The sequence below is a fragment of the Lepisosteus oculatus genome, chromosome 2 (assembly GCF_040954835.1).
Source record: "Lepisosteus oculatus isolate fLepOcu1 chromosome 2, fLepOcu1.hap2, whole genome shotgun sequence".
Classification (NCBI taxonomy): Eukaryota; Metazoa; Chordata; class Actinopteri; order Semionotiformes; family Lepisosteidae; genus Lepisosteus; species Lepisosteus oculatus.
This window is the reverse complement of record NC_090697.1, coordinates 17946832-17973521: the sequence shown is the minus strand read 5'-3', so window position 1 is coordinate 17973521 and position 26690 is coordinate 17946832. Positions and strand designations below refer to the sequence as shown.

Genomic DNA, 26690 nt, shown 5'->3' with positions numbered 1-26690 from the left:
TAGGATTGAAATTCAAGCACAGTACCATCAACTGATAAGGATAAAAATACACTGTATTTAAAACACCCAAGTCAGATGCCATAAGGAGCTCAACAGCAGTGAAAAGTCAGATTGAAATATGCATTTTACAGTGAGCAGACTATTTAGTTGCACTGCATCAGCACAATCAAATTTTAGGTATTATGGGCCAACAATATACAGATTATACCAAACCATAATCTAATTAGATTAGATTAGTTAGATTTTTATGCACTGGTATGAAGTGTAGTAGCAGATTTAAAAGCTGCCTGCACCACACCACAGCTCAGGGAGTCATTATGTTATGCACCAAGGAGCTTAGGTTGTATAATATTTCATAAGGCACATATTCTTCTTTCAGGTTTAAGGAGTATATAGGGACTGATATACAATATACCCCAGCGTAGTATTATCGTTACAATCTTAGTATTACTAAAAACAGAAGAAACATATTTTAAACAATGGCTATTTCTGTTTCATTGGAGATACAGATTAAAATTTAATTTCATTATGGTATAGCTGCATGGTAATCTGTTTATGCCTGGAGAAAAAAAACTGGATAAAAAGCCAAACAATATAACAGTTTCAGTGATTTATTGGTGTCCATATGGCTATAGTTAAAAAGCTGCTTGTGTTCAGAAAAAAATGAGGACTGAAAGAAAATACCATACTGTACATGAAGAAACTGTTGCTTACCACATGTGCCATTAAATTCAGAGGAAAATCATAGAACAATAGCAAAAACATTTTATAGATTATTGTCACCACCCTTGGCGTGGAAAGTTAACTTACATTCTCACATTACAGAGAAATAGACTTTTATTTATATGAACTAAAATACATGTATTTCCATCCATTTTTCAACTTTAAATGCATTATTTTTATTTTATGAGCTTCTATAAATGAAAAATTTAGCTCATATAAATAAAGGGAAGCTCTTAACTGAAGTTCCAAACCAAACAAGCCCACTTGACCCAGCTTTTATAAATAATAAACATTAACGAGGTTAGCTCTTCATTAGACCAAGGAGAAAAGTAATTGACAGACAGCCCACTTTGCTTTCGACAGTCACACCACCCTTTCAGAAGCCTTCTGCTTAATCTCCCTTCATTTGCAAATTTTCTCTCCATTCTTCATTTCTTTCTCTGATTGATGCTCCCCTCAAATTTGATTTTGGTTGTTCCCTTCATTTTCTCTCCTTTGGATGTCTAGGGATCATCCTTGATTCTAACCTTGCCTGGCCACTTGAAGACAATTCCTAACTTTCTTCCACTCTGTTTCAGTTTGAGCTCTTAAACCTCCTCAGTCACTTGAATTACAGTACACGTCATCCCTAGTGGACCACTGGCATCTTCCTGTTTGACCTTGCCTTCTACCTTACTTCTCTGCACCACTGTGTAAAACTGGATGCTGAATTAAGGATGTGGCTCTTGCTCCTGGAGCAATGGAATGGCACCACTTTCTGTAACGGCCATCTTCTGTCTCCAGAAGGCCTTCAATGTCCCTCCAGCACCTCGCTATCTATAAGGTTAGTGTCTTTATGAAGAGAAACATCTTGTGGCTCCTGGCCTTACAAATCTTCCTCTGTAGCCTTGTCAACTATACCTTATGGTCATAGTCCTTATGGTGTTAATTGTATATGTACAATGTGTAGTCCTCCAATTTTACAATACTGTTATCGTCACAGATCACGAAATGAAAGTATCTGAATCAATTTAACAAAAACTAACTTCTACTTCTCAATCTATTCAATGAGCAACACGGCTTGTTCTAAAAGTCTGAGATTCCTTAAAGGAATCTTCTCTGTCTTTAACAAGAGAAGCTACATGGGAGATGACACAAATAGGATTATTTCAACTCCCATTATTTCAGCACAGGAACAAAGTATCTATGGGAACGAGTGAAGATTAGGAGGATGTGCATTCAGGGTGCATGTCTAAATAGAACGGAAAACCCGTCATTAATAAAAAAAGAACAAAGTAGCAGAAGGTGATAGAATTCCCACTGACAATTTTAAACATGGTGGACAGGAACTAACATTACATCTCCATGTATTATTATACAGATCTTAAAAGAAGAGGTAATCTGGATTGATTTCAAGAACGCCATGCCTTAAAGATGGGAGATAAATTCTACTGTGTAAATTACATAGAGATCTCGCCACTGTCCATTTTATGTAAAATCATTGCAAAAAGCCCTGTGAACCATTTAATTCCTCCTGCTGAAGAATTCTACTAGAATTTCAGTGTGGGTTCAGATCCTTAAGAAGCATATCTGACAGGATTTTTACAGCCGAACAGGAAAAATGTCAGGAGAAACCTCTCTACTTAATATTTTTGAATTTGAGTTAAAAAAATTCTGGTAGAGACTCCTGAATTATTGATGCCCTCCAGAATGTGTTAGTATCCAGCTGCATGCAGTACAGTAACTTCACTAATGGGTCAACTATCGGACTCAAACACGGCTCTTTCATCTCCAAACTCTTTTCTCTATATTTCTGTGTGCCATGCTCCATTTGATAATAAACAAGCTCCCTGCAGGAGTGAAATGTTTACTATCTTTTAAGTGTATTATCTTACAGAAGCTGAAAGATGGTAAAAGATTTCATCTCCAACAGCTCTAATCCAAAAAATTAAAACCACCCTGGTACAAAAGACAGAAGAGGTCATGACATCTGAAGAGACTACCTCCCCATCTAGGATGGATTAGAAAATAAGAGAATTATTTTCACTGATACATCCTTGCGTACGTCCCACTGGTATTTTCATACCTCACTTTTACTAAGAGAGATGTTGCAGAGAAAATTGAATTACGGTTGAGCTGACAACCCCTACATTTTATGGGACACAGCCAAAGGCTTCCTGGTCAGCCTCACTTTATCACCTCTGGGGATCAAGTGGCTATGAAAACAGACTACACACAATCCCTTAGCAGCAGCAGCTGCTACTTGGAATCGGTACATAAACATTGCAGATGTGGCCTTTTCCAGAAATGACATTTGTTATAATAAAAATCCCACTTCCAAATGTTCTACAGAATCCTTCTACTTCATTTTTTATACAGAGTGTCTTTGACCCCCTGTAGATGATATGAAGCTAGTAAAATGAAACCAGGCTCACTTCAAGTAGGAATGTTCTATGTGTAGTCACTTTTGCTAAATTATTCTAATCTTTAACCATCCTTAAAAAAATATCTGGTTGGCTGACAAAAGATGACTGTAAAGAAGTACTATCAATATGATGTCTACCGAACAGAGCCCCCTCTACAAAAACTCCATCACTTCTATGGTCTGTTCACGGTTTTTATTTCTGTATGTACTTTGTTTATTGTTGTGTGTTGTATGTTACGCCACATGCTGCTTTAATCACCTCCCTGGGGATGAACACAGTATTTCGAATTTAATTGAATTGAATAGCGTGACTGCACCTATAAAAAAAGATGATGGCACTACATTGGGTGACTCCACACCCTGATCTCTATCATCATTGGATGAAGTCTTCTCTTGATATTGTTTGTGTGGAGCTTCTACTGCTTTGGTAGTGGTCACATTTCATCCTTTGAGATGGACATAAAAGATAAGGAGGGTTATAAACTAAAGGAGGCCATTTAGCATATACCTCATTTGGTAGCTAGCAGCTACACAATTTCAAAGTTCATGAAAGAAGCAAACTTATTAGCTTCAACATCTTTGCTGGGTATCTTGTTCCAAACTCCCACAAGCACAAATGAAAAGATGTTCTGTACTTGCAGCTCTCAGTTATGAAGGCATTTTTCCTTAGTTTCCATTTGCTTTCCATGGGTCACTGTTGATCCTGAAGATTTCAATTGCAATGAATTTATCAATGCCTCTGTGACAATTTTGTAAACTTAATATTCGTGTCCTGTAACCTATCAGTCAGCACAGGATACTCCTTTATGTCTTTCCTGGCCACACACCTAGAGATTGATTCAGGAACAGTAATGCTACAATTTTTGCTCGGGTGCAGAAAAATTATTCACATTGTATTTTTTTTTGTATTCAGTGGTTTGTATTTATACAGTGTAAAAAATGAATTAATGTTATGTTGAAGTTTTACATTCTTTATTTTTTAAACAATATATAAAACAATTATTATTGTACTTGCACAACAGCTGCAAAAATAAAATGTATAAAAAATACAGGATAAAATCTTGATTAGGTGCAAAAACCATGGCAGTACCAAGCACTCCCTTGGTAAAAGAATCAGAAACAATGCTGTAATTCTTATGGACCTCTTATGGATTATAAAATAGAACTACTCTGACACATACTGAAGCATAAAATCTAAGCACATGAAAGTACTAAAATTTTAACTTTGCAAGGAAATTATATATTTCACGTCCCACTAGGTGTACCTTATCTCATTAGGTACTTTAATTTTCAGATCCAATATGTTTTGGTTACAACGACAGCTAGTTTCATGTTTTAGGTTGCTTTTCCAATCTCAAACATACAACTTATGAGAGTTGTCTTTCAAAAATTGTGAATCAAGTCTATAAGCATTTTTGTTTACATTAAAAAATAATTCTGTAATAGTCTTCCATACTTGCAACATACCTGAATATCTGCAGTCAAAATGAATCCACATTGTATTTTGTAATGTGTATAGTAAACATTTAAAGTTTTTAAGTCTACATTTTTCTGACCAAAACAGAAAATATAGATTTGTACCTCAATTGGTTCATTTATTTCAGAGTACCTGCTCTGAATGATTCAATGTGCATGTAAGTCAATGTGCATAAGTCAATATCACAACATCTGTCATAAATGAGACAGCAAATGGACAAATGCACCCAGATGTTTTCTTACATGCTATACATTTCTGCTAAAATGCTAAAGTGCCATTGTATAGTTAAAGTCATTTCCTAAGACAAATACTGCATTTATTGAAATTGTATTACTAAACATAAGCTGTATCTCACTAAAACTGTTATTATGTAAGTACTCTGTCATTTATGGATTCCTATGTATCACAAATCCATACATATACATACTTTTATGGGAAAATTGATATTTCCTTCCAAACTGTTAGTGCTGAGGTGTGAATTGTGTTACATACTGTATTTAAAGGTGGCACGCTTTGGATATAGGTAAATGAAATAATCAGTAATTATCTTTATAAGAGATGAAGATACCAACTAAAATACCTGTGCCATTCTTCTTCAAACTGGTCACTCACCAGTTAAATAGTTTGCATGAAACCAGGCCCATACACTAAAACCCACATAGGATTCGGAGTGAGATTTGTTCCTTTTATCATTGCTTAATTATCTCATATACTGTAGTATTTGTTCTCTATACTTGTGCAGAAGATATTTTTCAGTACCTGTATCTGTTTCAGGTAATTCACCCTGTGTACAGTACTCAGTAAAATAAACACAGTAACAGAGCTTCTACACTCAAACTTTCTTATAGATAATATTCATGTGTTACCATTAGACCTCAAATAAGAGCTGCTAATACAGGATCTAAATGAGATGCACAGAGCTGCATAAAAAGCAAATATCTCTGACATTTCCGTGGTTAAAGAGCCAAACTTGCCCATGTTTGAAGTTCAGAAAGTGTGCATTTGCTCAGCGAAGATGGAGATGTGGCCCAGAGGACGGTCCAGGCGGCCCGGGGGGCCCAGGAGGTCCATGTGGGCCAGGAGGACCAGACTTTCCTTTAATGCCCTGGAACCCATGTATTCCTGGGAGGCCAGCTGCTCCCTGAATTCCTGCAGGCCCCTGGGGGCCAGGTGCCCCATCCTGGCCCATTGGCCCCATGTCACCCTTCAGTCCTCTTTCTCCTTTGGCTCCTGGTGGACCCAAAGATCCTTTAGCTCCTTTAAGGCCTGGGCTTCCATTCAGCCCCGCAGTGCCCGGTTCTCCTGGGTCTCCCTTTGGCCCCATGAAACCCTTTTCACCGCGGGGCCCAGGGATCCCCAAAGACCCCTTGTCCCCCTTGTTGCCTGTGAGTCCAACAGGTCCCCTAGGTCCCACTTCACCTTTGTTTCCTTTGGGACCTGGAGGCCCGGGCGCACCTGCAAAAGGTTTCAGGTACAGTTAGTTGTGCAGACCAAAAGCAAAATACTTATCCACTTACTGCACAAGAAATACTTTAGGCTACTTAAAAAGGTCTAAAGTATTTTTGCTGTTCACATTCACCCCTCTCACAAAAAATAGTCATATATCACTACAGGCATAGATTTTGTGCACAGAATGAGAGATCATTTTTTAAAGTCTACACAAAATGTGCTTCTAACGTATTGTATTTAAATAAAATTTCACATTTTACGTGATTCCTATTCCTTTTTAGGCTCCACGTAGGATCTAACCTTTATCTAGACTACATAACACAAGTTGCTATGAATCCTACCTTTCAGAATTGTGAAGTTCTTAATTAGCTGACCGTGCTTGGTGTCGACAAGCTTCATTTCTTCCATGATCATGGAGAGGTTCCTCACATCTAAATCCAACCTCACACTTAAGAGCATGTACTGCTGTCTAAGTATGTCTGATAAGTGCAGAAGAAGCAGAACTGTGTTGTTCAGGTTCTGTAGCTCTTCTGTGTGGCTACCCATCTTGGAGTGGCAAGACGTGCTTTCTATATTAATGTATTTGTACATGCTTTGCACATGATTGACTGTGGCATTGATGCTGTCTGAGATCGTGTCAATTTCCTTTTCCAGAGAGTTCATTCGTGCCTCCAGGGTTTCGAACCTTTCATTGGTTCTGTTTTCATAGTACTTTGAATGGTAATGGAGGTCTTGCATGTTCTCCTCGTGCTCATCCATGAAGGAGGTAACATTGTCGAGCTGCATTTGCAGATTCATGACATGTAAGGTCATGTCATGCACTGTTTCTGAGCTCATGCTTAGTCTCTGGTATATGGCTGAGATACTGGTCTGAATGCTTCTCACAAGTTGGCTGGTTGTGCTTGAATTATATCGCATAGCTCCCAAAACTTTGCTGTAATTCTGCCACTCTGCTGTCATTTTATGTAAAACCAGTGTTTCTTCATCTGCTTTCCTCTGAATGGCATTTATCCATAGAGAACTAAGTGCAACCGTAGAGTTCACTTGCTGAAGTGTAGCTTTAACGTCGTAATGATCTTGAGCAAAAGATTTCATGGCTACTTCTGTCTCATTTATAACTATCTGCCAGCCATTCACCTGATCTAAATACCTCTCTAAGGACTGATTGATCATCTTAATAGCAATGGAATAATTCTGTAGGTCACGAACTATTCGGCTGTTTGAGTAAGTAAGACTCTGCTGTGTTTTGGATGCTTGGTCTAATGTCTGTTCTTGATCCAAAATCATTTTTTGAATGTCTTCAAACTCTTTTTTTAGCTTGCCAATCTCTTGGCGAAAGTGGACGACATCAAACCAAGCAGTGCAATTGTTTGTGGAGGTGAGGTCTGAAATAAACAAATTTCAACACAAATAAAAATTGAATCCATTGTGTAGTAGTTTTACATTAGAACAGAACAATGAAAGGTATTCCGAGCAAACAAGAATAACAACACACAAAGCCTTATATGCAGTACAGCATGAGAAGCTGCCACCACAAAATCAATTGATATAAATACTAATTTTTACATTCATCAGATATAGAAAAATCAATGTGGAAATGCAATTTCTATATGTTTTCTCTTCATTTGGTCATCTATGTACCTTATATTGTGTGGTATGGTACAATTAAACCTCTGTGAGGTCACTGTAAAACCATGGGGTTACAAATGTAATCAGATTTTTGTTTCTAGCTTTCAATGTGTAGGCCAATCTCAAATCAAAGACCTGGTCTAAAAACTTTGATGTGAGTTCGAAGTATGAGAACAAATATTGCAGAAACAATTAAACTTAATGCACTGTTGATGTGAGGACTTGTCTTTTAATATCTTTTTTGACAGACGGCCTCTCAGGAAGATAGTATGAAGCAAGAGTATTTGACTATTGTTCAGGAAAAGTACTCAGCCAACCTTTCTTTCATTTAATGGGTCTGCTAATTTAACTTATTTTATTGAGGTGCATGTATTCAGCTGCATGAAGTTTCAACTGTCAAAAAAACATCTCACCTTGGATACTTTCCTGGACTTTGGCAATCTTTTTGTTATAAAAAGATTCTTCTTGAGATAAGGAATCAACTTTTCTGAATACTGAAAATATGACAAAGAGTTTGAGCATTTGATCAAAAAGGTGGGAGTATACACTCTGTAATATGACGTCTTATGCAGTTCATTCATCCATGATTCATTTGCTCATGCACTTATTGTAATGTATGGTGGGGATGACAGAAGATTAAGGAGATTTCACTGTCTCACCCTCACACAACTACCTTTAAAATGTCCATTTCAGAATAATATAATTTGAAACAGCAGAACCTTTCCAATATTTTTAACTTTATCTTCAATCTAAGCATCCAATATTGTATCACTGATTCTGGAAAAAAACATCTTCTGACAGTGTGAACTATGGATTTTATGTTGGGTCATAAAAGAAACAAAGCTCCAATTTTAATCTGAGGCATCAAAGCATGTGAAACTTCCATGTCTTGGATTGTCAGGAGGTACGTGTCGCTTAATCATTGCTTGGTTGTGAAAAGAATATCATTTGAAAATTCTCAACGAAAACCCTTGTCCCTGTAAAGGTACTTACAGTCTGAATATTTCTATAAACAAATTATATAATTACATGATATAGAATATAAAAATAACTGCCAAACACAATATAGCATCCAATTGTTATGACCTTGGAAGTTTCACAAGTAATTCCCTGTAAAATAATTCAGATCAACAAGTAGGTATTTAATGCATAAAATACAGTGTCAGTTTTGCCTCGAAAACAAAGCCCTTTTGTTCAGACAGTTTATTGAAACCCATAGAATTTAGTCATTATTAGGAATAATATACAGTACAATACAATATGCATAGGGAATATACTGAAGGGTATGAGCAACAACCTTACTGAAACTAGCAACAACAATATAGGAATATAGGAATAAAGTATCAAAATAACCTGCACCTCAACAGCTGACATATGTAGAACTTCACAAAAATACCAGTTTTGTCCATATAAATAATTTGATATGCATGATGCAAAGGCTTTACAGTATGTGTGTATAATTCATTTAAATTTGGTGCCACTTTTAAAGCATTATGAGATGAAGAGTTTAAACACTAATATGGATTAGTGTAAAATAAACTTACCTAATGATGCAAGAACAGCAACAGCTATTATAAGGAAAGCAAAGAAGCCATATAACACTTTGACAGCCAGCTGGAGAGATCGTGTTTGCTGGCATTTTATACAGCCACTCCTGGATCTCCCTGGAAATACAGTAAATACAGAGTGCAGTTTTATAATGAGTGTTAAATACATAGCTTCACAAATTTGGTAATTTAATTTGGTAATTTATCAAATTCTATGTTATTGAAATAACAGGGTAAGGGTTTTCTGATTGATCTTTTAAAAGGTGCCTAAATTGTATCTACTACGTCAGAACATCTAAAGGAGAAATCATGTAGAAAATCAAACATTAACTACCCCAATCTGCAGTCCCTGTGTGTGCAGGGATGCTCCAATGCATCAAAATGTCAGAATATATCACTTTTTTTGTTGTACTAGAGGCACACTGAGTGTGGCATTATGAGGATGCTATTTTGGAATATAGGATTACCATGGAATGACATTGTAAACTGCAATGGGCAGTGCTGATGTATCATTTTTATATTAACTGGATTTCCCAATCAATGTGGTTGTGTATTTCTAATATTTTTTCTTTATCTGTGATACGAGATTGTGGATAATAATTTAAAACAATCCACAATTAATTCTGACAGGGACGAGATCTAGTCAAAGGGTTGGGAAAGACATAGCAAATATTGAAAAATATCTTATAGACGCCAACGAATTATGTTTTTTTGTTTCTTCAAAGCAGCAAATTAGTTTTTCATCTTGATGCTTCTTCTCCAGCTTTTTTCTTCCAGTAAAGCTGTTTCCAGATTCTAGGAATGTTGAAACGAAGCACACAAAGGAAAGTTAGGTGATGGACAGATGTGTATTCTGAGGATTCTGGGCAAAACAGAAGCAACAGCGCTAAAAGACTTGCATCAAAACCTTCGATTGTTAAGCACCCATAAAGAAACTAAGGTGTTTTGAAGAGGTTAGTGCTCTTCAAAAGACACAGACACAATTGAGAATCATTAAAATGGAGAAATTGCGTCGATAGAAAAAATGCCACAAATTATAAGCACGTCACTTTCTCTGTTTTTACTTTCTGTGTACAATTACAAATGGTTACTGAATATTTTGCTGTCTTCTATTAAAGGTGAAAATGCTATTGATGTGTAGATCTGAAAATATCTGGCATGTTATCTTGGTGGAGTTTGTATGTTCTCCCTGTGTTCATACTGGTAGGTTAATTGACTTCTGGGAAAAGTAGCCCTAGGTTTGAGGTTAGAGTGTGTCTTCGTTTTCACATTGGAAACCCAGATGATCTGTTCCACAAGTACCACATCCCGATTCCTTCTTGTACCTGGTTTCTTGGCAGGACTGAACAAACCTGTACTAGATGATGGCAGAGGTTCAACATGTCTCAGTGTACTTTAAAGAAGCTAAAGTAAATGGGTTTGTGAGCAACAGTGTGTTTATTTTGGAAAACTCAATAAACAAGTCCTAAACCTCTGCCATGTGTCACAGTAGTTCAGTCCTTTGAGGAGCAGCCATGGCAGTTATATTGCAGTGAATATAGGTTACCTCAACCTAAATCAAAATTTGCAAAGTGTATTTATTTTTTTAAAGAAAATGAAACCAGATAAGACAGTTTTCTTATTTTTGGGTTTGGCTGTACATTTTTAAAGCTTGTTTTGGAAGTAGAAAATAGCCAGGAGCAGAGGTTTCAAAATACTTATAAAGATTCCCTCAGTTGCCTTCTCATTCTGTTTCTTCTTTCCCGTTTCCTCACAGAGACATATTTGAGCAATTCAGTTAAGAATTTTAAAACAATTCCAATAATATTTAAAACGTTCAGTGTTAAAGACAATTCTGAAGATTCCAGGATAGCATAGATGAACAATGCAGAAATAAACAGAAAACATACTCTCAATCACTTAATTTGTAAATAGAGTATTTAGAATACACCAGTTTGTGGTTCAGCAGTTATTCTGATTACCTTCCTTCACATGACTGTTGGAATAGCTATTTCAATATTTAAACCACAATTTACATCTAGATGATGTTTCTTCTTGTGCCTTCTGGTTATTTGGTCCAGTCAGTCCCACCTGGGCCACCTTCAGTGTGGAGCCAGCAGTTTCTCCCCATGGTTGTAATGGTCTATCTATGGCTACTGTGATTTCTCCCAAAAGTCCACAAACATGATGTCTAGGTTAATCGTCCTTTATATGTGCAGGTGTCCTGCAGTGGATTTAGTATCCTGTCCAGTGTGTATCCTGCCTTGCACCCACTGTTTGCTGGGTTAGGCTGTGGGTCACCACAACGCTGTTATTGAAAAATGATGGATGGATGATATTTCATTCAAAGCTGCATAGTTAATATGCAGACGCATGCAATCATCAAAGACATATTTTGTTATGATTGTGAAGAATTGGAAATACATCCCACGAGTGTATTTAATTATCTTATGGCATATGCTACTAACAGCAATATTGTTTCATTTAAACTTGAAAATATCTGGAAGATGTCAAATACTAAATTTCTAGAAATTGTATTGCCATCTTAGCATTGATCACCTAATCTTTTATGTACTAATATTTAATTTTACATATTGTATAAAGATCCAATTGAATAAAAGGAACACAAAAATGAGTGTTCACCACAACAATGTCAATATAGATCAGTATTCCAGCAGTAACTTGAATATGAGAATCAAATATGAGCTCATGTATTCAATATCTTGCTACATAGAACATTGCTAGAGATATTCAGAATCCTTTGTTTATATCACACGGGTACCTATTCAGAATATGCAAGATTCCAGGCACAGATGGAATCCAACTTCCATGCAAATACGGGAATTGAAATATATTAAAAATTAAATTGGTAGTTATTGAGAAGTTAATGGTATTTCCCCAGATGGATTGGCAAAAATCCCATTTAAACTGTGGCTCAGTCAAAGCCTTTATAGGAGAAGTAAGAGGATTCATTTTAATTGAATTTTATTAGCAGCTATAGGTTACATTACAGATCTTCACTCAATGAATACCCCCCAAAAAATTAAATGTCCAATTTTTTCTGAAGCACATGAGTCATGGCATATTTTTTGTGGAGGTTAATACCTTCAGACCCTAATGTTTCTAAGTGTACCACTATCCGCTGGAGGAAGGAGGGGTCATGAGGTTCATGAGTTCAATGTGGTTCAAGTCAAACCTTCACAGAGCTGGGTTTAAATTTTGGGTCACCAGTTAATCTGATAAAGTACATTCTATCAACTCTATTGGACACTAGTATACATGGAACAACACAACTGCCAACCTGAGAAACCCATATCTGTTGTCAGGAGGAGAGACAGTTTTATGTTATCTCTGTGGACAGACATGACTTTTACCTAAACTTCGATCTTTGTCAACTTAAACAAATTATTAAACAAATTTTGTATCATATAACATCACAAAATGAAGCAGTACCATATTTTTAACTGTCCACCACAAACAGGAGAAAGTACCAGATTCTGGCACAATATGGTAAAGTAAAATTTTTCAGATTAATATTGAATTAAATAAGAACAGTGCAAGACATTCATAACATTATTAAATGCAAGTACAGTATGATGACAAAAGCTCCTGATTAGTAAGACTGTAAAACCTTGCAGACCTCTAGATGACTGCATTTCTTCCTCTTCTCCAGTTAGATCCTCCTCTGAAAAATACAGATTAACCACATCTGTTAGTTCATCAATGAGAATCTAAAGAAACAGCACCCAATGCCATAAATCCAGTACATGTTCTGTTTGTTTCACCTGTTTTACTGTCAAAATATGCAGTACTTTCATTCCAGTCCCTCTGTTGGAAAATGGAATAATGTAGTTATTGTAGCCAATGTAGTTAAAGTAGTTCAACAGTAGATTAGATTGTGTAGGCTAGTTTTCAGTCAAAGCTAATTTGTGTCAACAATGACAATTATTTTTTAAAAGATTACAGAGAAATAGAGGGGACTGGAGTGTTAACCCAAACTAAACCATAAGCATTTCAGTGAAATCCCACAATTCGACCGTATCCTATACGTAAACCCTAAAATTATGTAAAAATACCAGCTAGAACTTTAAGAAATCTTTGCTCACCTTTAAAGAGTTGATTTTCATAACTGTGTTGTCTTTCTGGTGGAAACAAAGACACTATGTTAATAAAGATGTTTTCACTGACTTCAAAATACTTCAGCATTAAGTAAGCGTTTGTGAGTGAGTTACAGAAGTGACATCACCCCTCTCTGGAACCTAAACAGAGTAGAACTCTGCCACAGTAGAGGGCCCAGTCTTGTGACAGAGTGGAATTCTGTGCTGTCTATAGAGCAGTGCTGTGTGGCTCTGGGCCTGCCAGAGATTGTGACTGAATCCTGGCAGAGAAGGTGTAGAGTTTAATTGGATTTAATTAGCCCCAAAGGGAATTTGCCTTGCTCATAAAGATATAGCAAGTACAATAATAATACAATACAAAAACAGTACAATACCAAGATACATAATAACATTTAACAAGATTGCTCAATCAGAACCATAAGATTAAAAAACGGACAGTTAGCTTGTAAAGAGTCTGAAAACAACCACGATATAAAAAACGAGATCCCTATCTACAAACAAACTTTTCATTGTTCAACAACTAAATGTTTTTAGGTATGAAGGAAGTAAAGTTAGTCTTTATACAGGAGATCTGTGGTCTGGGAGGTACCTCCTTTCAGAAGATAGGAGAGTATATTCTAAAAAGAGTAGATGAGAGGAGTCATCTAAAATTTGATGACCAAGCAGCATGCTGTGGTGTAGAATTCTCCCATGGGTGAATACCTAGTCTTTTCATGAGGTGGATTTGTCAGCTGTCTAAAGGAACTTTGAATGCTTGGAACCCACAAGTGACGAAATCAGATCCCAACAAGGGCAGGGAGAACTGCACTCATCATACATTGATTGGCAGTAAATAAATTTGTTTACTGAAATACTAGAAATGTCATTAATTAAATGGGCCAAAATCCAAGCTATGTTTACAGAAATGTGAGTCAGATGTGCTGATAGGCCTTCTCTCTTTTGTAACTTTTCTCATGTGCTTGTGTTTGATTATCCAAAACACTATTCAACACAGGAAGGATGACTCTTAAGATATAAAATATTTTTGTAGGCACAGGATAAAAAAAATAAATTGGATTACAAATTCAGTGCTCTTTTCTTGCCCTCGTTTTGAACCCAGCCTTTTGCAGGAAAGTTGTGCAATACAGAGAATGTTTTTTATATGTGGTCAGATGAACTTTTCAGTTCTAATCATCAAGTTTTTTTAGAATATTTTTGTGTCGTGTGTAGTATAGGGTGACACAGTGCTTAGTGTTGCTGCTGTGCAGCACTGGGACCCTGGGATCAATTCCTGGGGTGCTATCTTTCTGGACCTTGTATGTTCCCCCATATTTGTGTGGGTTTTCTGCATGTGCTCCGGTTTCCTTCCACAGTCCACAAACATACTGGTAGAATAATTGGCCCTAGGTGTGAGTGTGTGTGTCTACCCTGTAATGGACTGGAGTTCCATTTAGGGTGTATCTTGCCTTGCACCCATTGCTTGCTGGGATAGGCTCTGGTTCTCCCCCGAGCCTGAATTGGAGGCAGAGGTTAGAAAAGTATGTATGCACAGGTTGGTTACTGCTTGGACATCATTGTGAAGATTCATATCAAGGGTATCGAACTACATAATTGGCCCAAACATGTACTGTACAGACCAGATGCCTTGACAACTTTGCAGGCTTCAGTTGCTCTAGGAATTGCCCAAGTCACTGACATTGTCTTTGAAAAGACAGACTGTAAAGAACACAGATAAGGAATGAAAGGTACTGTAGGAAGGAACAGAGATAAGGAAGGAAAGGTACTGTAGCTCAAAACAGAGTTACAGACATTGATGGATGTCAGACTAAATGTAGAGAAAGGAGCTGTGTTTTTCATATTTGTGGAATTTGTTTTTAAATAATTTCTCCAGATAGAGACCATCATTTATTCACTTTGGATGTATTTCTATTGATGAATAAAGGTTGTCTTCTGTTCACCATACATCTTGGGGGCAAACACACCTTTTAAGGATTAGTTCTTTTATGAAAGCCATCTTTTTACATGTATGTCCTATTCCAAGTGCATTCGAGTCCTCAATGGTATGTATCTAGTGGGAAAGACCCTAGTTGGATGTAACAGTGTCCAGTAGCTCATAGGTTTCATATCTTATATATATATGTTAAGGGAAAATCCAGTGGAATAGAATGGCTGTAAAGTTGCTGCTCACTCGATCCAGTTTCTGTGTTTATTTCTTCTGTTGTTTTTAAGACATGGGCTGGAGTGGACTGGCACGCTGTCCAGGCAGTATCCTGCCTCCTGCCTGTTTTTGCCAGGCTGAGCTGCACCTGCAGAGCAGATTAGGAACTGGATGGAGGGAATTCTGCCACATTCTTTTACCATTATTTCAATGCTTGTTTAATTTACTTCTCAAGAAAGAATAATAAAAAAACAACAGATAAGAATGTAGCACTAAGAAAATTAATTCACAGACTAAAAATGAAAAAGGAAAGAGAAAAAGAGAGGCTCATTTAATCAGCCGTGAAGAGAAGAGAAAGTGACTATGCTGATATGATATGATTTTTATGGCTGCAGTGACGAAATCGATTTGCCTCTATTGTTCCATTTTCCAAGTTAACAGTTGAATATATTTTAACAAACTTTTTTATGAGTAAAAATCAGTTTTGTTAAAAAGAGTTTGCCTTATTTTACCCATTTCTATGTTTTATCAGAATATAAAAATGTACAATGTGGCTTTATTATTTTTTAATTGCATCTTGGATGTTACTTTTGAGCCAATTAGAATTCTGAAAACCACCAACCCTCCCACTCCCATTTATTTCTCTGTATTGCTTCCATCACATGTGGTTTTAATTCTGTGCCGTTATTACTAATGCTACTTTCCAATTTATTTTTTGCAGAAAAACAGTATCCAAATCAGAATAAAATGGCATTGCTTTCAATACATATAGATGACTCATGAATTCAGAGTTCATGAATTTATGTCCAAATGGAACCCTTCCTTCTAAATGGAGTCCTTCCCTTCAAAACAAAGTTAAAATGATTCTGATTATGAAAAACAAACAATGTCTTGAAAGCTTAGAAGCCTAAAAATTTGAAACGTGTTCTATCATGATAAAAATGACAGAAGTTATATGTCAAGCCTTGGGGAATAAATACAGGTTTGACTGAAGCCACTCTGAGCATCCTGGTACCCCACTTAAAAGTGACAAAACAGACGTTTTTTATTTTTACACTAAGTCTTCAACATGTTTTTGGAACGGCCCCAAATTCCATTCCCCTCTTTAATTCTTCACTACAGTGCCACCAAGACAGATGGAACACAGTATAAGAACACTCCCTGGAGCCAAGGATGTCTATGAACAAAACAGCATGGCCACGCTGGCAGACTTTCTCTGGATTTAGGACACAAGAAAGGTTACAGACTATAGCAGGCCGTTCCCACCTAGTCATGTGATTGTTAGCAGGTAACTGAACCATGTATCTCATTCCTCTGTTCCTCTGTTTCTTGCAGGAAGCCAGGGTATTGGCTTGAACAGCATAGCAATTTTTTCCACACCCTAACAAGCCTTTAGTTAAGAAGTGCCTTCTTTTCTTGGTTTTAAATGCTGTACCTGTAGATTTTTGAGCAGAGGAGAATCAGACCGCTTACCCTGTTACATTCAGCCCAATTACATGCAGTTCCTCCTTCGCATGTCTGTCTACTCTAAGCTTGAAGCGTGGCCTGGCAGTGAAGAGCACCTCTCATTTGTCAGCTTCTTGTTACGGAATATAAATGAGGACCCTATGCAGAAAAATCAGGACGAACTTCAGAGGCGTAGTCAATTAAACAGTCCGAGGTCGGAAAGCGGAAGGAAAACAAACCGATGCAAAAGTACAAAATCAGAAGCGGAGCCAGAACAATAATCAAAGTACCAAAACAAAACCAGGAGACGTAGTCGGAGAACAAACCAGGGTCAGGAAGCCAAAAACCAAGACGTAACTAATGGCAGGAAGATGGGGTAGCTCTAACCTGGAAAACCTAATACTGAGCACAGGTGAGAGTGTGAAGCAGCATTAAATAAGCTAGTGTAAAAGGCTAATGTGAACCGTGCGGGAATGTGAGGTGGGATGCCGAGTCCTCCAGGGGCGTGGTGTAACACTTCTTTGCTCTGGAGAGTGGCTTACATTGAATCCCATTTAGAACTGTCATCTAGGAAGTACCTTATTTAGTTTTTTGACTCTAACTATTTCACTTCAACTTGCATTTTAGGACACTTATATTCAACTTGAACATATGCAATAACACTGTCATATAACACAGGAGAAAGCAGTACTGTAACTACCATTTCATCCCTTTCATCTATGTCTTAGCTCAAGCTCTTCTGCAGTTATTGTGTATATACAGCGCCACCAGAAAATCTACACACACATTCCAATGTTTGGCCTAACAGCCTGAAATCAAGGCACATTAAGTCAGAACTTACTTTACTTTTATCGACACATTGTAAAACAGAACCTGCAAGGGGAAATGCTCAGACATTCGTAAAAAGTACTTATAAATAAAAACCTAGAAAAATGGGTTGGGTATATGGTTTTTACAATTCTTATGGCTTTGATAGTCTGACCTCTTGTCCAGAATTCCGGAAGACCAATGCCTCAGCATGGTGAGTGGGGACGCTGCACTGGAGTTGGTATTGTCCTTCAGATTACAATTTAAAACAACATTCTGACTATCTGGTCATCAAAAATCTCTTGACACATTTTGTAAGAGTAGAGGTGTTAATCTCAGTGTCAAAGGCTAAATTCCCCTCTATGCTACTTTACACAATCTGACCTATCTAAATCTCCCACTTTATTCAACAATTGAAATAATCTTTCACTTCTATACCTGATCTACTTTGTGGTGGGACAGCAGTTCCCTAAAGCTGAAATAAATTAAGTTATCATTATCATCACAGAGCATGCATGAGATTCACACTGTGATAAGTTAAAGTCTAATATGTGTGGTAAGTATTTACTGTATATAAAATGAAAATAAAACTTTTTTATGCAATACTGTAGCTCAAAATAGAGATTGAATTTAAATTGGAAATGATTAATAATCCACAGCAGTCTTGGAAAATAAAAGCTTGCTTGAACTGGACATCTAAAACATTTTAGGGGTTTGAGCAGTACTGTATTTCACAATGTTAAAAGTGACAAAACAAAGAACATCCATTCAAAAATATTTTCAGGATGAAAGTTTTGACCTTTTAAAACTCTTGATGCTTTATAGATCTGTTGCTAATTTTAGGTTTTGGCAGGAGAATAAATTAGCAAAACCTTAGATTACAACATTCTTCACGAGTCACAAGTCAATTCACATATGACTTAACGTCTATTGCAAATTAAATGACTTCACTGGTGGAATTCTTATTATATTGTGTTAAATCATATTTGCTGCCAGACATTACATTTTTTTTCTATGTTCTCTTCTGTCATTAGTTTCAATGCCTTTTGTTTTCTTTAAAGGAGTAGTGCACAAACCCTTATAATCCATAAATTGTTTTTATACTAAGAAATATTCGTTTTATTCTGTTTAATTGTAGTTGATTATTTACAATTTGTTAAATATGTCATTTTAATTCCAGTTCAGCTCTCCACAAGCAAAATGCCCTTGAAAAGAGTTAGCATACTATCATCACACCCTGAGAAAACTGGTTAACACAAGTCCTTAATAATTAATGATTAATGATTTGGACAAATTGTGAGATGTCTACAGTTTTTCATTAGCTCTGGACTGCCTGACATACATAGTTTCAGGTTTTTCCTATAGGTAAAATAAATTTGTATTGTGAAACTTTAAGCAATTAATATGACTATATTTTCTTGTATTTTTCTTCATATATTGCACTTCATAACCTGTTCAAATTTAATAGTTTGTCCACATGTTTATAAACTCCACAGTAAAAAGTCACATAAAGAATGTGTTAAAATATTCATTGTTAATCCTTAAAAATATAGATTATTACTTCCTTGTTAAACAATTCAGATTGGCAATAAACTAATAACACAGGTGAAAAATTCTGTTTTAAGAAAGCATTACATTGGTTTACAAGGAACATCAAGATATTTTAAAATACATTTTCACCTTATATGCTTGCAGAACATATATTAGAAATGTCATTGTTTTGGCACAGTTGTATATTTAGTTTCCAAATCTGAGATTCCTTGACATGAAAATCATGTGAATCATGATATGAAATTATATTTTTTACTTGCACACTGTAGTCATGCTATGTTTGTAAACATAACCTTTAAAATTAAATGTCCTATTATTAGTGGCTATTATGGCTAACAGGACCTACTTTTTGTGATCTTCTAACTATCCTTCTTTCTATCCTAACTATACTAGCCTTTACATACATTTATCCAGTTTCATATTGGACCACATATAAATGATCTTCAGCGTTGTGAAAAGGAATTATGGAACAGGATCTACAAGGCAATGATTGTAATTGCATTCCACATTAGAAGGTTATATCGTTTTGCTGGTTTTCTAATTTTGTGAAAGCAGAGAACAGCCACAAAGCATTAGGCAAGTTCATGCAGGTTCATTATTAAATAAAGCACCATGCTGGTCATCAGGCCTCAGGGTGAAAGCACAGTGTGCATGCCTCTCACAGTATGCCTTCCTGCCTTGTTTAAAATGCCCAAATGATTTCTCGATCTATGGTGGCTCAGCCAGAAACATGTCAGATATTTTTAGCTCTAATGAAAAGGTTGTACATTTTGCTTTCCTTTTTTATATTTATATAGTTATGGCACATCCATTCTTTCTGTATGATTAAGTACAGTGCATCTTAAACTGTTGTTTTGTGAGCATTTGTCCAGCAAACGTATATTATAAACGTTTATCAGCTGAAAGGGTACAGGGAAAGCACAATGCTTTCTGTTCTGAATAAATGTTCTGCATTATTATAAATGAAACAAAGTTCTGTTCTGGATAAATGTACTGTAACTTGTTTCCTTTGTACAGTAAGTGCACAGTAATAATGTGGACAATTGCAAAGCCACACAGTGTAATTATAAAGGGGAAAGACAGTTTAGTAAATTTAGCCTGAAGAAGCTTGATGTTTTATGTTATCACTGCAAGAGTCAGTTAGCATATAGAATAGAAAAGTAGGTAATAAAGGAAATATTTCAGTTGGTGGTCTTTTGGCTGCTCTGTTGTGATGAAGCACAGATGGCAACAGTTGTAGTTAATGCAGTTGTAGTTTAGACACACGGTGATTCATTACAAAACTATGTGTTCACTCATTTTGTTTTGATGTGTATTATACAGAACCTCCTCTTTAGTTTGCTTTAAAAATAATTTATTTTAACAAACTTAACCAGCTTTTCTACATTGCTCTTGCTACTTATTGAATTAATTCATACATAAACAATAATTACTGAAAGAACAAGATGAAAGAATCATCTTCTACTTCTATAAACGTCACGCTGCAAGAGGTCAAAAAACATCTAAAAACAGAAATTGTGGGTGGAGCAGGAATAAAGCCAAGATGTTTCATTTTGTTTCATTATGAAACAACCTGTACACCTCTGAAGACTAGCAGGAAAACAGTTCATGTGTCTCATTTTCCATCTGTTTTACAGGACCTTAACACCTATGAAAACAAGGTCAGAGCTCTGCTCAGACGTCCATATAAGCACTTTAAAGCTTGCAGTTATTTTTCCAGTGAGGTTTTGGCTCCGCTTTAAACTAGCCCGATGATTGTAATTGCATCCATACAAGAACCTCCTAAGGTAAATTACAGATGCCATTCTCATCACCTTAGCAGGGCTGTACAAGTACACAGCTGTGTAATTCATCTTTCATACATATACTCATTAAGAAAGGTTGAGAGGTTAGCACTGCCAGTGTCTACATCGAATCGTTTCAAGTTGTCAGACAAAATGCCCTTTCATTGAAGAAGCTGTAAATAACTGATGTCACTCAAAATCAGATCATTCTGACTATCGCCCTCACCCCTCTCATTTTTCATTTGGTATCTTTCCTCACTGATTTGCGACTCACCCCTCTGGGAAAAAGTGCTTCCTTCAGGAATTCTAAAATAGAATTAAGATGAAAATGCTCCATTTGACTCTTCAAAATGAAATATTCTGAATAAATGTAACTTGTTTCCTTGTTTCATTTGTAAGTGAGCAGTAAGCTCCATGAAATATTTACTGTCATGAGGAGCACTGAAAGTTATGGTCTCACCAGCAATACGTTTCAGTGATCCTGTAGTCAGGACTTTGGTTATGTCTCATTGAAAGGACAGCTCGTTCTATAGGTGTCTCCTGTCACCACCATATGGTGTTGGCTTACAAATTCAAGTCACGAGGGAACTGTGCCACCTCCTGGTCCGCCATCACCACATTCTGTATAACCTGGGTTTCCATCTAAGTATAGTATGATCTCATATGCTGGTATAAGTATTTGCTGTGTTATAAAGTTAAGCAACACTTGAAACTAAGATTATTATAATTATAGACAACTTGAAGCAGCCTAAACCAGATAATTTAAATCAGGGGATATTGTGTTAGAAATGCACAATGCACTAATTGTGGATACTGTGTACACTTATAGTCACTATACTGCAGAAAGGATAATGTCAGTCTTGTGTCAGTCTGAAGAAGAGCAATTGGTATATTTCTGAACATGTGACAGTATGAAGGAACATAATCCTTCTACTCTTGAATAGGGAAGATTCCCATTGATTCAAGTTTTCAAACTCCTCAAAGACAATAACAATAACAAAGTTGACCCTACAGGCTTCTTCAAAATCAACAGAAACATAACAAATGGAAAGCATGGGGGAAGCTGCTAACTGAATGGGAAATCTCCTCAAGCTGAATCTTGGAAAAAAAGGCTGCATTGCATCCAATCAATCAGCAGCTAGCATCCAAATGAGCTGGATGGGAACCTCTTCTCATTTGCAAAGCTCCTTATAATACTTTATCTATCACAACCCAAGTCAGCAAGAGCTGCAGTTTGCTCTGACACTCAGATGTAGAGGTGTAATGGACACATCTCTCAGAAAATACACTGATTAACTGACTTCTTAAACAATAGCCCTTCCAATTCACTTTTAGCACTGAACTGTGACAGGTCCTCAGCTGGTTCTTTGATTACGATTAAAACAACAATTGAGGTGCTGTTTGCAATAAAGCACTGCAATGGAGTGGATAGGAAGCATGACCTTTTGAGCAGCTCTGCTTTACTCTCCAATTTGCTTAAGAACATAAGAATGATTACAAATGAGAGGAGACCGTTGAGCCATTTAGCCCATTTGGTTGCTAGTGGGCTCATTGATGTGAAGATCTGAGGATCCATCTTTGTCTTGAAATTACCTGTGGTATCAGCTTTGACAGCATAGCTGGATAACTTGTTCCAGACTCCCAAAAGACAAATGTTTCTTTTTCTCCTAATGGGTCTCATTAGAAGATCAGGAGTATTACCATAAGAAACATAGGCAGTCACTGAAATTCTAGGGCTGCTGCCCCTGTCAGCTTGTTTTCTCCATTTAGCTACAGTTTTAATTATAAGAAGTGAAATGAGAAGACAGTGCAAATAAAGTAGAAATTCCTGTATTGTCTTCCCAACTTGACCCTATTCTTTGTCTCACAGGCTATATGGCACGTCTGGAAACTGCTTTGCTAGGTTATTATTTTAAACCCTGAATAATACAGAACGTGAAACCAGCAAGAAAATTCCATCATGAGTCAGCAACCTCATGGTCTGTTTAATGTTTGGAACTGACCTCTCTGAGTCCTTTGAGAGACACAAGCGTGGCACACAATTTCCACTCAAAAGCTTGAGCCTAGTCTTCAAAAGTGTAATACTGTTTTATTCTGGGGGTAAAAAAAAGGTGGCATACATTTAAATAGCATTAAACTTACTATTCGTATTTTCAGATAGTAGCATCACAAGATTAGTATTATTACATAGTATTATAATGCAAAAAGATTGGCTTGAAAGTCCAAGACATCAGAACTGAAAGTCCAACTTTATATGAACCATGGCTATGAAGATTATTCCTTATTTGATTTTCCCTTTGTAAGTTTTTATTTAATATTGACTTGATTCACAATGGATTATAGCACTTAACAACAAAACATACAGATCACATGCACTACACAGTTGGAAGAAATAGGGAAACCTGAGCAGCGTTATATATAGAAATATATATAGAAGTAGGTTCTTCAGATCAAAGTGACATCTGTTTACATACAGTTACAATGGAATGTGTGCTTTTGTTCAAAATTAAGAACTGTAAGGACAGTTATTTAAAAAGTTTAAGCCACAGAGATTTTTCTTGGAATGTGGTCAGGTGGCTCAACTACAGCGTGGATAATGTTATTTCTTGTTAAATTCAGCTCTTGAATAATTGTAGTGTAATCTATTTAAACTGTATTATATTAAATATGAACAATTATTTTGCGTAATAACCACTTTGTTTTCCTTTCCAAAAACATCCATATACTATTCAACTATGATAAACCTCAACTTGCTTTCACTATTCTTTTCAATACTATGATGATACTTCATACAGAGAGTATATGAGTTTGTTAAAAATGTAGAAGTTATCAGAGTTATAGAATTTGAAGTTACCTATATTGCTTGTTGATAAAGCATAACATAAACTAATCCAGTATATACTTAAGATGACTAGTCATTAATATAGGCTGGTACCGACATTACACTGCAGCTATTTAACTGACAGAGCAATGTTATGATACCTCACCATATGTTATCTGTTTACTATTTCTAAGAACTGTAACTCGAGTAATGTTGGTTTATCTGTGTAATTATTTTTATCTCTAATTGACACTGGTTTGTTTGGAGATAATTGTTCAGTTACACCACTAGTAGGTTTATTTTTTTTGTGACCACATAATGAATTTCAGAACTTCACTCTTATTGAAGTATAATTACTCTGTAAGTACAACACAGTTAATACACAGGATTTGTGATGTGAAACTACACCTTCTGTGAAAAATGTATATGGAATATAAAATAATTCTATTGTGCTTATTTAAAACATGAATTTACCTTTACCATTTTTCTTTAAAAAACAAGTAGCCCTAAAATTTGAATTCTTTTCAGTTTCTAACCTATATAATTTAAGAAATTAGTGTAAAATATAGAAACAGAGGCACTAATCACGTCTGTAATTATATTGTTACTGCAGGTAAAAAATAACTTGCGTTTCCTTTTCAGATGAAGGTTAATTTGAAAAAAAAAGTGGTACTGACAAAATCATTAAATACTTTTTCCATTAAAACTATCTTTTTTGCTGTTGCATTAGGTAATATCCTCACACCTGCTAACTGGATTACATGGAGACTGCTTTTTTCCAGATTTCTTCTTTGCAGTGATGTAACCAGAAATAATGATGACTAAAAACTCAGAATGTTTTAATCTTAGAGAAATATATTTACATCATAGCAATCAGTACAGAATGCAAAAAAAGACAGAAAACATTTTTCCTACCTGCAGACACTCACTTTGAATGTCTTTGGATCTTGTGCCCTCTTCTTTTACATGAACAATGTATCTGAAGACATTTCTCTTTTGATTTTTAATCACTCCAAAAGGAACTGTCACATTTTCGACCACTTTGAATCGCAGGGTTTCACTTCATGTGTTGCTGATTAACTGAAATGCGTTTGAATTTAAATTTTTACTGTGAGCCTCATAAGATCCTTAAAGGAAACCAAAGCAAATGTCTGTCTGGTAAAAATGTAAAGTCATGAAATACATGGCTTTCAAAGAAAAGCAGGAAAAGTATTTCTTGAATCCAAGAACAACGAACCTGAAGTTTTTCCTGGACTCTGAGAGTTTCGGTTTTAAATGGAGCTGTCTGCATGTTTGTGCGCAAGCTGTGAAATGATGTATATTCATCTCCTGTAGCGGAAGAATGGCTCACACTCAGAAAACAAATACAGCAGGCAATATAGAGAAAAAAGGCAAGAGACTTACCTTTCATAGCTGTACTGCAACTGGAGTTTAACCAAAATGTGAAAAAGACTTCTTTTTAGGTTTGGCTGTGTAAATGTTATCCTTCTTTAATAAGCCAGCTTTAGTGCAATAAAAACCTCTGTAGAAAAAGGTAAAAATAGATCACCCAGCTTCTGGTAATAATTGTAACACAGATACAATCCATTAATATCTGAAAGGAGTGTCAAAACAATCAGTTACTTTAAGGAAACAGTACAAAAACAAAATCATTTCTTTTGTGTTGTACAGTATCTGCCTCTCTTTCCAAACACCCAGAGAAAAAGTGTCTCCTCTGAAGCTCACATGCTCTTTTTTACCACAAACCCTCCACTTGATCTACAGCCCACATAAACTTCCTCTATAAAAACGTAGAAAGCTGTAACCAGGCTACATGTGATGGTTGTGCTTTACTGGCTGTTTGACTCCCGCATGCTCCTGCTTTCATACATCATAGGAGGAAAATAATACCTTGGACAGTAACCATCAACAGCTGAGAGAACCACGACACAGAGAGCACGTGTAGCAGCAAGTCAGCAGTTTGGATTCGGCTAATTGCTAACAAATGTTCAGATGTGCAAAAAACATCTCGCTACCCTTGCTAGCACTCTCCCACAATTTTAATAAGTATTTTCACAGGTTTGCAGTCCTTTCATGACTGTGTTGTTAATTGTTTTCTGGTTTGGTTTCCTTATCTGTCACACAGAGATTATAAATTGTTATTAATCTGCCATCAGAGAAATAAAACATCTTCTGTGCAAATCCTGGCCAGGCCTCCTGGTTTGATGTCAAGAAAGTCAATTTTAGTTTTCCTATGTGTATTTGAAAGTTTTTGCCTACTTTTTTGTTTACTTTGAAACTTTCCGTGTTCACTGAGGAGGGAAGCCAGAGTGGGGGTTGCCTTTAAAGATGTAGATTTTTGTTTTCATCCTGACTGCATATCTCTTTGCCCCAGATTTGCAAAGATATCACTGTGCTCAATTGTGTTTGTGCCCTTAACATATTATATTTTCCCCAGAGACCAGAATCTGGCCTTCAGACCAAAAAAAACTAAAAACAAAAGCTTTAAGAGCATCAGGTAATTAAGAAAGAAGGCATGAAAGGGTGGCGTGATTTCCCATCAGTGTGCTAACAAAATTTCATTTTTTATTAGAATATTCTAACATTGAAGCGGCAAACTGACACAGTGGTTGCTCTCTCAGTGGGTTTTCTCTGAGTGGGCCTGTTTCCTCTCACAGTCCAAACACATACTAGTAGGTTAATTGGCTTCTGGGAAAATTGGCCCTGTGTGTGTGAGTGTGTGAATGTTTGAGTCTGTGTCTATGTGTGCCCTGCAATGGACTGGCGTCCCACCCTGGGTGTACCCTGCCTTGCACCCCTTGTTTGCCAGGATAGGCCT

At 36.4% G+C, this 26690-nt stretch overlaps 1 protein-coding gene across 2 annotated transcripts; it reads right to left on the bottom strand.

Annotated features, from left to right (window-relative positions):
• Positions 1–4077: 4077 nt before the first annotated feature.
• On the bottom strand, positions 4078–25741 carry scara3 (scavenger receptor class A, member 3). 2 transcript variants are annotated; one of them, XM_015352250.2, is made up of 7 exons: positions 25277–25741; positions 13315–13350; positions 12849–12893; positions 9227–9346; positions 8096–8176; positions 6395–7438; positions 4078–6059 (listed from the first exon to the last, which is right to left on the bottom strand). In XM_015352250.2, the coding sequence occupies exons 1-7, from the start codon at positions 25281–25283 to the stop codon at positions 5611–5613; spliced, it is 1782 nt and encodes a 593-aa protein (XP_015207736.1). In that variant the 5' UTR covers positions 25284–25741; the 3' UTR covers positions 4078–5610. The 2 variants fall into 2 exon arrangements, with proteins under 2 accessions (XP_015207736.1, XP_015207743.1); XM_015352257.2 differs by lacking the exon at positions 25277–25741 and adding an exon at positions 24788–25121.
• Positions 25742–26690: the final 949 nt, after the last annotated feature.

Excerpts from the sequence above, each read along its gene's own strand:
- scara3 (XM_015352250.2), bottom strand. Across the intron at positions 12,894-13,314 it reads TGAAAATCAACTCTTTAAAG|AGGAGGATCTAACTGGAGAA; the intron begins GTGAGCAAAGAT and ends TGTATTTTTCAG. Across the intron at positions 6,060-6,394 it reads GAACTTCACAATTCTGAAAG|GTGCGCCCGGGCCTCCAGGT; the intron begins GTAGGATTCATA and ends AACCTTTTGCAG.